The 12,166-nt window shown below is 39.6% G+C and overlaps 2 protein-coding genes across 2 annotated transcripts in view; both read right to left on the reverse strand.

Annotated features, from left to right (window-relative positions):
• The window catches only part of LOC105924753 (cytochrome P450 2K1), a gene marked incomplete in the record, with an annotated part of 10,156 nt that extends 8,205 nt beyond the window's left edge, over positions 1–1,951 (reverse strand). Inside the window, 2 exon segments of the mRNA XM_036147977.1 lie at positions 1,363–1,525; positions 1,631–1,951. Coding sequence (XP_036003870.1) covers positions 1,363–1,525; positions 1,631–1,840 — 373 coding nt within the window.
• A 1,755-nt stretch (positions 1,952–3,706) lies between these two features.
• On the reverse strand, positions 3,707–8,243 carry LOC105924765 (cytochrome P450 2K1). The gene is made up of 9 exons (XM_012860536.3): positions 7,950–8,243; positions 7,711–7,873; positions 7,470–7,619; positions 5,846–6,006; positions 4,850–5,029; positions 4,634–4,775; positions 4,346–4,530; positions 4,126–4,267; positions 3,707–4,051 (listed from the first exon to the last, which is right to left on the reverse strand). Exons 1-9 carry the CDS (start codon positions 8,142–8,144, stop codon positions 3,864–3,866), a joined length of 1,506 nt encoding a protein of 501 aa, XP_012715990.2. The 5' UTR covers positions 8,145–8,243; the 3' UTR covers positions 3,707–3,863.
• Positions 8,244–12,166: the final 3,923 nt, after the last annotated feature.

Below are 12,166 nucleotides of genomic sequence, written 5' to 3' on the forward strand. Positions count from 1 at the left end.
TTTTTTCCTAATACATGCGTTTCCATCAAGAAATTTATGTAATTTGTTTTACCTTTCCCTTATACGACCCTTTGTTCTTTTTACATTTCCTCGTCGCCTCTTTTTATTTGTGTGGGAATTTTAGGAATTTGTAAAATTCTAGCTCTCTAACAAACCTCAGAGGAGGCTTCTTAAAGAACATTATTGAACAAACAGCGTCATCAAGACCAAGCCAAACAGCAGACAGATCAAGAATAAAGTTGTGGTGCGGTTTAACTCAGAGGAAGGCTATAAAAATGGAGTAAATGCAAATCTACCAAAATATGATAATGAAACTTTATTGAAATTGCCTTTAGTTCTGGGGAGCTGCAGAGATCCACAGCTCAGGTTAGAGAATCAGTTTACTGACGAATGTAAGAGGGGCACGAAAAAAAAAAAGCCACAGTTAATAGAAAGCTATAATCCATTTTAAATGTTCTTCAAGCTACGTCGGGAACACATCAAACAGAGCTCTGGTCAGATGGGAGCAACCTGGAACTTTTGGGACCATTTGTACAACATCAAGATGACGTTTTGGGTTTTTGTTTTTCTACTTATCTTTTCAGTATGTTTTATCACATAAAAATTTAATGAGTGTCACTAATAAGGAGCACAGTTGTAGCAGAACAATGGTGCCTCTGTCAAAACATTTACACCCCTTAAACTTGTCAATACAACAAGGTTACAAATATCATGTATGTGGTATAAAGTTAATATTGCACATGACCCTGAACACATCATCCCCATGTTGAATCACGGTGTTGGCCGCATCATGTTGTGAGGAAGATTCTCATTATGTAGTGACAGGGAAGCTGGTCAGAGTTGATGGGAAGCTGGATGGAGCTAAATACTGTGGCCAGTTATACTAAACACCCAGCCAGACCATCACCAGAATGGTTTTAATTAAAGCATATTCATGTGTTAGAACGGCCTAGTCAAAGTCCAGAACTAAATCCCCTCGAGAATCTTTGGTAATTGAAGTTCACAGATGCTCTTTCAAATCTAACTGAGCTTGCACTATTTTGCAAAGACAGAAGCACAGACGTTTATCTTTAGTTTCTACCACAAATGTCCCACCACTTATAGTGGCTTCTCAAAAAAACTGATTCAATTTCATTTTATATTCATGCCACACTTTTGGATTTTCATCTGGTAATTTTTTTTCAAATCATATGTACTATTTTCCTTCCACATCCCAATTATCCACCACTTTGTGTTATTTCACGACATAAATACAATTAGTTTTGTGGTTGTAATGGGAGAAAAAGTGAAATGGTTTCACTATAATCTGCTACAGCATTTTGAAAAGCCCAGTATATGTTTTTTTTTTTTTTTTTATCTTACCATGACCATTGTTTAGATCATCAAATATAGGTGAAACCTCTCTTTCTCCAAATTCATCAGCGTATCTGACTAAAGCCTCTTTAACTGTCCTGTACCCAGACAGGACAACCACTTTTTTTGGCCCAAAATAAACTGTGAATACAGATCCATATTTCTTGGAAAGCTGGATGGATGAAAAAAAAAGAAAGAAATTAAATCAAACATATTAAATGGGTTTTTATGTTGCATAAATATGACACCGCAGCTTGAGTCAGAAGAACAAACCCACCTGACACAGGGTTTTGTAGGGTCTCTGGAGATCAAGTTGCAGCAGGTTGCCAAGCAGAGGCAGAGGCTTCGGTCCTGGAGGCTCTTTACCTGCTTCGCTGGAGGAGGAACCGACAGAAACCAAATAAAGGATCATCAAAAGCACAGCTACTCCCACCACAGTGGTAGGACTGGAGAAGAGAGAAAAACCTAAATCCATTAAAGGCTCCATGTCCTCAGCTGCTTACAGCTTCTTTATCTAAAGGTCTGTAAATAAGACACAGAGGAGCTTGTGTAGCCGTGAAAAGCTCACAGGGATGTTGCATCACGTGTAGGTGTAGACCCACCTATAGGTTGGCTCTACATAGGCCCCGCCCACTTAACCCTTTTGTACCGTTTTGCTTAGCTGGCTGAGTGATTTCTACTTCCAGAGTTTTTTTTTAAACTCGCCATCATCTCTGAAGCTCTGATGAAGAGAGTTCAATCAGTCAGGGTTCCTCCAATGTTTTTTGCTTGATATCTGCTGCTGCACCATGGTAAATGTTTTTATGTATATCTTTATTGTATTTTTTGTATGCTCTTTTGTGATTTGTCATGCTCAGTTCTGCAGTGTAGATTTGTTGGGGGAGTGTAGAGGTTGAACACATAAGCTCCACCTCGGTTCATCCAAGCTTGCAGCATGACTTTGCCAAATTCCCAATGATTCTGCGCACCAGTGTCAGGTTGTCTATAATTACTTACCTAGTCGCTGTGTTCTCATGTAACAGTGATTAAGACACAGGGTGTGTCTAAATATTAGTGTCAATTAAGTTTTCACAATACAGCTGAAAACTGATCTGTAAGATGCAGTCCTGTTTTACATTTTGAAGACAAACGGGTGTTTGTGTTGCTGTTCTAAACTCATGGGAATGTTGCTTCACCTGTAGGTCAGCTCTTCAACTTCTACCCCCAAATGACCTTCGTGAACATTTTTTTTTCTTTTTTTCTTTTTTTTTTTTTAAGAATAACAAGAATTGCGTGTTTTTCCACTGATTGTGTGTCTGCTTTTTAAATGTGCAAATGTACTTCATGAATTGAAACAATTTAGTATTTAAAGGTGCAGAAATTAAATTGTGAGATGCCAGTGGTGCAGAAATAAGAAGAAAAATGTGGCTAGGCCTTTAAATGTATGGAGGGTTAAGGGGGCAATATTAAATAAATAAATAAATCATGAAATAAATGAATGTACCGAGAAAAATATTTAAAATGAAATAATGAAATGTCGAATTAAATAAATAAATGCACATTAAAAGTCCCATTAAATCATTAAATGTATCATTAAACGTACCATGAAATAAATAAATGTGCCCTAAAATAATGAAATGTAAAAGGAAAAAAATTTAATGAAATAAATAAATGCATCTTTAAATGTTCCATTGAATAAATACATGTACAATTTCATCATTAAATACAATATTCAACAATTAAATGGACCATTAAATTATGAAATGTGCCATTAAATATTTAAATGTGGCATTAAAAAATTAAATATGCCTTTTAAACATTCAATTATTAAATTGAATTTTTATTCACTTAAATATACATTTAATTTTTTCACCCTGGATTTATTTATTCATGTATTGCAGCAGAACCATCATGAAATTTGGCTGCTTCACACTGATAAAGACAAGACAACTTCTTCCTGGCTGGATATTGACTCTGAGGTTACATTTTTGCTGTAAAGCAAAGCAGTATTATATCCTAGGATCAGCAAATCTTTTATATCTATGTTACTATTATTTGCTGCATCAAATTTAATTTCCCCCTCTTATAAAAACTCCATTAACTTAAGTATATACCAACATCTGACACCTTGTTTGGTGGACATACAGTATGTGAGTTTATAGTAAAAAGAATAATAGTATGCAAAATGACTATGAATCAGGAGGCAGAAATACGGTATTCTGAACAATAACTGATTCGAAAGCTTAATTTATAACTAGAATGTAAAAATCTGAAAGTGGATTTATAAACGTTTCTGGCAAAACTTCCCTGACTTCCAAGGTGCATGGAGAGGGTCAGAGATCTGGTGAAGTGAAAACTCCAGCAAAACTTGAAGTACTGGGAAATACCTTTATTTGCTGACCATAGCGTTTTGGCTTGTTGCCTTCATTAGGGTCATAACATTCAACAGCTACAAATTCTTCTAATTCTACCATAATCCTGCACTTGTGCAAGAATAGGAAGAAAAAATCCAGCAACCCCAGCTCGACTCCTCAGTGGCGACGGACAGCGCACAGCTTTTGAGGTGTAGGAGCAAGAGTGACTCCCACAACTGGCGTTAAATCCAGCTGATCCTCCGAAACTCCAGGAGGTGGGGTGAAACGAAAATGCTGAAGGAGGGAGGTGAAGAAGAGGAAGAGCTCCGTTCGGGCCAGACTCTCTCCAAGGCATGCCCTGCGACCTGCAAGGTGCTGTGAATGGTCAAACATCACGGTGTGTGACACACTGAAAATCCAGAATGATCAGTGATCATACCTGCAGAAAAAGGCATGAAGGCTTCTCTCCTGACAAACTTCCCCTCACTATCGAGGAAATGAGAAGGGCTGAAACTGTGAGGATTCTCCCATTCAGTGTCATCATACAGGACAGATGTAAGAAGAGGAATTACAGTTGTACCCTGTAATAAAAAAAATAAATTTTTTTAAAGATATAATTTAAAGACGAATATATATTTAACCTCAAGAAGGCAGCAGACTTCTTTGATAAAGTAGCCCTGAAAGGTGACATCTTTTCCTATTGCATGAGGAAGGGCCATGGGAACGATGTTGGCAAGTCTCTGGGACTCATGGATGACTGCATCGGTGTACGGCAAGTTCTTCCTGTCCTCTGTTCGAACCTGCCGGCTTCCAACCACCGTGCTCAGCTCCTCCAGAACCCGTTCTGGATAAACATTGAAAATGGATCATGCAAAGGGTACTGTATGTAAAGCTTTGTATTAAAAAAACCTGTAAACCAACGTAAGCTTGGAGAGGATTTTTTGTACCTTGAACATGAGGGAATTTGGCCATGTAGAGGAGACACCACTTCAGAGTGGTGGCAGTGGTGTCAGTCCCAGCCGCAAACAGATTCATGACACTATAGAGCAGGTTGTCATCGTGGTAGTGTAAATTCAAGAGTTCGGAATCCTAAACAAAGGTAAACAATTTGTTGTCAATATTTAAAAACTTGAAAATGGTCTCACTCCAGTTTAACTGCTTACCTCCAGATGTTTCTTGCGGATCAGAAAGGCATCCACAAAGCATCTGCACATCCCAGGGTCCAGGGTCTCCTTCAGGTTCTTTATCATCGTTCTCACATCCCTCTTTCCATCTTCCACATTCTTCATCAAATCCCTCCAGTGTTTAAGGAAAGGACCAAGCCAGGGACATAGGTTGTATAGCTTGGAAAGTTAAGCAAAATCAGTTAGTCCAGGTTTGAGGCAGAAACCATAATACCTTCTGGGATGTATTTAAAACCATTGTGTATTTTATTTGGTCACTCTGTTTTTATTTTTATTTTTCACTTTAGTAATTGTATTTTTTTTTAGCATTTTCTATTGTTTCTATTAGTATTTTGTGCGCAGTGTTTCCTGGCTGTGGATTCTTGGTTTTATTACGTCATTCTTCTTCAAAGTTAAATATTTCAACTCATTTCTTCTGATCCTCCTTGTAAATAACAATAATTATGAAGAGGAGCACCTTCCCTCCAAGGCTTTCCGACCCGCTAAGATGTTTATTATGGTAAACGGTAAATGGCTTGTACTTGTATAGCGCTTTAACTAGTCTGACGACCTCCAATGCGCTTCACACTATAGTTTAGTCATTCACCCATTCACACACACACACACACACACACACACACACACACACACACACAGACACGGACGGTGGTGAGCTATGTAAGTAGCTACAGCTGCCCTGGGGCACACTGACAGAGGCGAGGCTGCCATACACTGGCGCCACCAGGCCCTCTGACCAATGTATTAAATATATCAAAAAGTGCCTTTCTGAGGATGTTTGCATAGAAAAGGAAAATGGTGACTAGTATTTACACAATTACATATTTCTTAAATTTTTGAATTGAGAAAGCTTCCTGGAGAGGAAGCGAAACGTCTTCAACTACGAAAAACAACACCTGAAATCACTTTCATCTAGACAAATAACAAAAGAAGATGAGGACAGTTGTTAAAGAGAACAAAAACATAGATTAGACAAACCAGGAGGGACGTTGACCCTGTGAGATGAATTGACTCGTTGTCTCTTTCCACCATTGCTTGGAAGACTTTGTCACTGTAGTCAAATCTCTCTCCAAACATTAACGCTGATATGACATTTGAAGCAGCATAATTTATGGCCTTGTTGTTGCTGAAGGGTTTACCTGTGAAGAATTTTTAACACGGTTAAAAATTGAGATTAAGGAATAAAAATGTGCTTTTTTTTAAAAAAAAATATGATACTTTTAGTTTAAATGCTGGCAAACAAACAAACAAACAAAACCTCTTTTTTTTCTCTCTTTTTTTACACTCGGGTCCTCTACCAAAGGCCTGGGAGCTTAAGGGTTTTCTGAGGATCTTAACTGTTCCTAAGATTGCGCTCTTCTGGACTGAGATGTCTCATATTTCTCCAGGTATCTGTTGGAGCCAGTTCTCCACAGTGGGGGTTACTGCTCTGAGTGCTCTGATGACCACGGGCACCTCTGTTGTCTTCACCTTCCAAGCTCATTCTAGTTCTTCCCTGAGCCCTTGGTATTTCTCCAGTTTCTCGTGTTCTTTTTTCCTGATGTTTCCATCACTGGGGATGGCCACATCAATTACAACAGCTGTCCTCTGCTGCTTATCAATTATCACATTGTCTGGTGGGTTGGCCATTACCATTTTGTCTGTTTGCATATCTGGAGGTCCTACAGGATCTTAGCTCTGTCATTCTCCACCACCTTAGGAGGTGACTCCCATTTTGATCTTGGGGTCTCCAGTTGGTATTCTGAACAGATGTTTCTGTACACTATACCAGCCACTTGGTTACGGCGTTCCATGTATTCCTTCCCTGCTAGTATCTTACACCCTACTGTGAAATGCTGGATGGTTTCAGGGGCCAGTTTGCATAGCCTGCACCTGCGATCTTGCCTGGTATAGTAGATCTGGGCTTCTATTGCTCTGGTGCTCATGGCCTGCTCCTGTGCTGCCATGATCAGGGCTTCAGCGCTGTCCTTCAGTCCAGCCCTCTCTAGCCATTGGTAGGATTTGGTCATGTCGGCCACTTCACCTGTCTGTTAGTGGTACGTCCCATGCAGGGGTTTTTCTCCCTCAATGGTTCCTTCAATCCTTTTCTTTCAGCTTCCATTGTCTGAGACATTCACTGAGCCCATCATCCTGATATATCTTTTATGCTCAAGGTCTCTGCCTCCTTCTCTGCGCTTAGTATATATATACACACACACACACACACACACACACACACACACATACATACATACATACACACACACACACATATATATATATATATATATATATATATATATATATATATATATATATATATATATGTAATCTCCCTATTCTCACCCATTTGAAAAAAAATAAAATAAATCACTACTGGCAGGCCCATTACAAGCAGATGAAAAGTATTTGAGTATGTTAGGAATTAAACTGAATCCAAATTTAATAAATAAAACAAATATATATATATTACTTCATGCTAATTTAGTAACTGCAATGGTAAACATTTGTTTTGATACGTTTTTTTTTTGGTGGAAATAAAGTACAGCCTATGGCTCATTTTAATGTTACAAACATTCATATTAATTTTAAAACTAACTGAATGCAGCTTTAGAAAACTTACCTTCAAATTGTTCAAATTCTGCGATAAGGTAATGACATTCCTCAATAATTTTTTCTTCACTCATTTTCCTTCCCATTCCAAAATCCCTCAGTGTTGACAGGGCAAAGCGCCTCATTTCCTTCCACAGTTCTCCGTTAGAAAAAAGAATACCTGGGGGGGGGGGGGGGGGGGACAGGTTGACTAAATTTAACAAGAAAAAAAAAACTTTCAAAGTCAGAAATGCGAGAATTTTTTTTTTTACCATGTCCCTTGTTGAAATCATAAAAAATTGGAGTGATTTCTCTGTTTCCAAATTCATCTGCATGGTTCACCAGAGCCTGTTTGACCGTCCTGTACCCTGCCAAAACCACCACCTTCTTTGGTCCAAAGAATACTTGGAAAACTGGCCCATATTTCTTAGACAGCTAAACAAATAGAACCGCAAAAAAAAAGTGAGTTTGTACAAATGTTGACGGTCTTGTAACAAGGATAATTACTCACATTACAAAGACTTTGGTCCAGCCTCCTCAGATCCACCTGAAACAGATTACCAAACAGAGGAACCGGTCTGGGTCCGGGGGGCTCCCTCCTTCCTCGTAAACTGAAGCTGGAGTAAAGAAAACCGAGGACCAGTACGGTGACAATGAGCCCAAACAGTAGCGCTGAAGTAGGGCTTCGAAGAATATCTTCAAACATGATCCGACGATAGTTTGCACGTTCACCCGGGTTCCACTAAGACTCTGACTGTGCAGCCGCCTTAGCTCCAAAGCTTTCCTCCTTTCACCTCCGACAACCTAAACCAAATGATGACATAATTGCCAGCCTGTCACACCTGGAACTTCCTGTTTTTTGGGGGGGATTTTTGACTTGAAGCTTGAAAAGCAATCATTCCTGCTTAAATAGCTAAACCAAAGTTAAAAAGGCAAATTGAAACAAGCAGCAAGAATTTCTGCCCAGGACTGGTTTTGTTCTACTTGTGATATAAATCTGTAATATCATCAGGGTTGCAGAAGAGCCTTTTTCAAAGAAAACATCCAGTCCTGGCTGAAATGTTGTGAAAGCTTGAATTTAGCAGAAAGTCTGTTATTGTGTGAAGTTGGGACCATAACTCCAAATCGGAGTAGTGGTCCCAAAAATATTCTGCAAAAACACAATTTCAACAGAGTGCTGCCTAGTTATTCTTACTGCCTCTGTAACTAAAGCTTTGCTGCACCTCTGCCTCCTGCCAAGAAAAAAAAACATAAATAAATTAATGTATGCCGGCTCCCGCCTCCAGACATGCGTGCACATCGCACATCTAAAACACAGGTAGTTAGACGACACAATTTAGCAAAAAAGAACATATCCATCAGGGACAAAGAAAAGAAAAAGGAAGCGGAGTAAAAATGTATTTTTCAATCTTGGCTCGCTTGGTAGGCTAATGTTTATAAAAGATATTTGTGTAGCCAAGCTCTTCATGGCAAATTAGCTAGTTAAAAACTAGGGAAGTTTATTTTTTAAAACTAACAAACCATACTAACATGTTTGTATTTGTGTAGCTTTACCTTTGATTGAACTGCTTCTCGGGGTTGGCCCTGTATAATGACTGAAATAGTGGGCCCCAAAATCCAACTTTACTTAGGGCTGCATGGAGGCTTGGGCCGGCCCTGACCCAAAGTCAAACATGGTGGTCGCATCATCATACCTGGAGAAAGACTTATTTAGAGATTGAACTGTGGGTTTTTGTCAATGAAACTATGAAACCAAACACCAGTCAGTTTTTTTGCTACTAATGGCTTTTATTAGAAAGTGGACTAACAGAAAATAGGGTTGTGAGTGAGGGGGTAGCCATGCGGCAAAGGTCCACGGCCCGAGAGTCGAAGAGCCGTGTCGAGCTCCACCATGCCCCACCAGTCAGTTTTTACCCAAAAATGTCTGCCAGGCTCTGCCAATAGGGTGAAGTGGAAATTGTTTTTCCTGCATCCTATTAAGTAAGCGAATGCCAAAATGAAAGGCTGACTGGTTTTTAGTTTTAGTGTAGACGGGAAAGCTTTGGGGTCACCTGAGGAGAGCTGTGAACAAGGCGGATCCGAAAGGTTTTATCAAGCCAAGATGTGTAATGCTGATAGATCCCTGATAGTGTTTCAAGAAAGTAAGTTTAGAAGTAAGCAGGTTTTGGCCCATTGAATTTGAAATAATCCCAAAATAATATCCAATAAAGTTTGTTGCATACGTATCAAGCGGAGCACTATAGCGTAATGCTCCACGTGGGAAAGTAAATCTGTTGGACTCTCTTTGGCAATAATAAAGCAAGTTTTAGTGCTACATTGCTAGACAAAAATAAGTGAATTTGAGCAACTAGGGTTCTATACTGCAGAGAATGCACTCATACTAATGCCTAGTCTTCATCTTCATCTTTATCAATACATTTTTACTGTCATGTTTTACAACAGAAGATAATTTTGCGTTTCCTGTGGGCTTTCTTTCTCTCCACACTTTGACAGGCTAAACGTGTGAATGCATGTGTTTAAAACCTGCATGCACAAGTTGCAGGTTAAATGTGCCTTTCACTGGAGTGTTTGTTAGGATTATATTATCTTCCAGGGATATCAGCGCTTGTTAGGTTTGAGGACGGCAGTCAACGGGTAATGACAGACATAGTATTGCATAACTGGATGAGTGTCTTACAGAGGGAACAGTGTAAGGGTGTAAGGTGCCAGTCAGGATTAGCCAGCCTCTCCCATTTTTTCACAACATCTCAACAACAGAAATTCAATCTGGATTTTCAGGACGTTCTAACAAGGAAAATGGGCGGAGCAGCTTTCTGCTCTATCCCAGCATGGTTTTCTGCTTCCTTTATTGGTTAAAGAGATGGTTGCAATAACTAACACAAACCTTAAGAAACCAGCATGTTCTGGGTTCAAGACAGTTAAACTTCGAAATTTATTGAATTGTGACATAATAAGTCAGCCCTCAGCTCAGTACGATCTGAGGGCTTTATGATCAAACATCTACTTTTAAGCTTAAACACTGTACATCAGCTGCAGACAACTCCCAGAGGCTCTCTACACTCCCATCCCCCTCAGACTCGCCATCTTAAGGTTAAGAAATTAACCTTAATGAGTCCCTGTGAGTCATTTCCTGACACATCCACCCCTAATGATGGGTCCATTACCTTATTTGTGGAATGTGTATTGGAGGAGAAAAAAAACTGGTTGGTTTGTCAATGCTTAATAACACAGGGTTAAACAGGGTTAAAGTGTGCGTTCCCTGTTGATCTCAGTTGTCCCCTTTGAAACTTAATTTTAGCTGCCTTTTCCTTGGGCCCATATGAATAATACAGATTCCATCCTCGTCCAGTTCACGCTTTTACCTGTCCCCAGTCATCACAAAACCTGTTACCTAGACCCCAACTATTTTCCTAACATCGAGACTGTAGCTCTGGCACTGCGACTAAGTACAGGTCATATACCGTTTCAAGACAACTGGAGTAGAGCCATATGAAATGACATCACACAAATCAAATTGAAAAGTAGTGGGACTGCCTTCTGTGTAAGTAAGCACAATACCTCTGTAGCGTGAAATACAACCATCTGTAGATCCAGATAATGCACGCTTTTCCCTGCTTGGTGGCTCACAGACCTGCCATATCAGAATCTTTGTCACCGCGGCGAAATTCGTCTTTGGCTACTCCGGTTCACATTACACATAATTAAGGCAAAAAAAAAACTGACAACATGCAACGAACAGGGGATACAATTTATTTCATTTTTTTTAAGAGTTCGTAACGCCACAGATAAAGACAGTGATGTTGTACGGTGCTCATTGAACAATTATGATTGAGGCTTCGTTTACAGAAATGTGCATTTAGATATTTAGGGATAGATAGATAGATAGATAGATAGATAGATAGATAGATAGATAGATAGATAGATAGATAGATAGATAGATAGATAGATAGATAGATAGATAGATAGATAGATAGATAGATAGATAGATAGATAGATAGATAGATGGATGGAGGGAACAAAGAAATGATCTATGCAAAGGTAATTACTGTCAACAGAACAAACCCAGCAGTTAGTTTCCGATTTCCAAGTAAGTTGACCTCCATCTTGGGACCTTCGTACCAGTGATCTGTCGCCAGCAAGAACTTTGCAGCCCCTGGGAGACTTTTAACCTTCTTACCTGAGGAGGGGTTCACTCACTTCCCAAAGCTGAGGGATTTCCTTCTGAAAGTATGATCAACAGGACATAAGATAATTCATGAGTAAAAGATAAACAAACTAACTAATTAAGATTCTTCAAAAGGTGAATATAAGATAATTACAGAATGTCCTGTCTTCCTTTTTCCAGCTGTTAGATTAAATGTGGTGACTTATACAGCCCGCTTGTTTCTCCCACAAAGGCTAGCAGTTGGCCACTTCAACACACAGGATAGACTGTGAGTCACTACAGAGACCAGAGGGGATTACTCTGCCCTTGTGTTCTGGTTCTGTGTAAAAATGGCAGGACAATAAAGGAAGGAAAAACAAATCTTCCACACACAGGGACTACCTGACTGCCTGTTCAGTGACCAGAGGGGATTATTCTGCCTCTGAATCTGGTCCTAATTGCTTATGTGACCGCCCCTTCAGGTCCTCCTGCACCTCCTTCAGTGACTGCTGGGGTTCAGGAGCAGCCATGACACCACGTCTCACATTTTCCCTTCAACCTCACCGCAAATGTGGTCCTTTCCA

Source organism: Fundulus heteroclitus, chromosome 16 (assembly GCF_011125445.2).
Source record: "Fundulus heteroclitus isolate FHET01 chromosome 16, MU-UCD_Fhet_4.1, whole genome shotgun sequence".
NCBI lineage: Eukaryota > Metazoa > Chordata > Actinopteri > Cyprinodontiformes > Fundulidae > Fundulus > Fundulus heteroclitus.

Excerpts from the sequence above, each read along its gene's own strand:
- LOC105924765 (XM_012860536.3), bottom strand. The coding sequence starts at position 8,144 with ATGTTTGAAGATATTCTTCGAAGCCCTACTTCAGCGCTACTGTTTGGG. Across the intron at positions 7,874-7,949 it reads TGGACCAAAGTCTTTGTAAT|CTGTCTAAGAAATATGGGCC; the intron begins GTGAGTAATTAT and ends CTATTTGTTTAG. Across the intron at positions 4,052-4,125 it reads CTTCATGCCTTTTTCTGCAG|GTCGCAGGGCATGCCTTGGA; the intron begins GTATGATCACTG and ends AGCACCTTGCAG.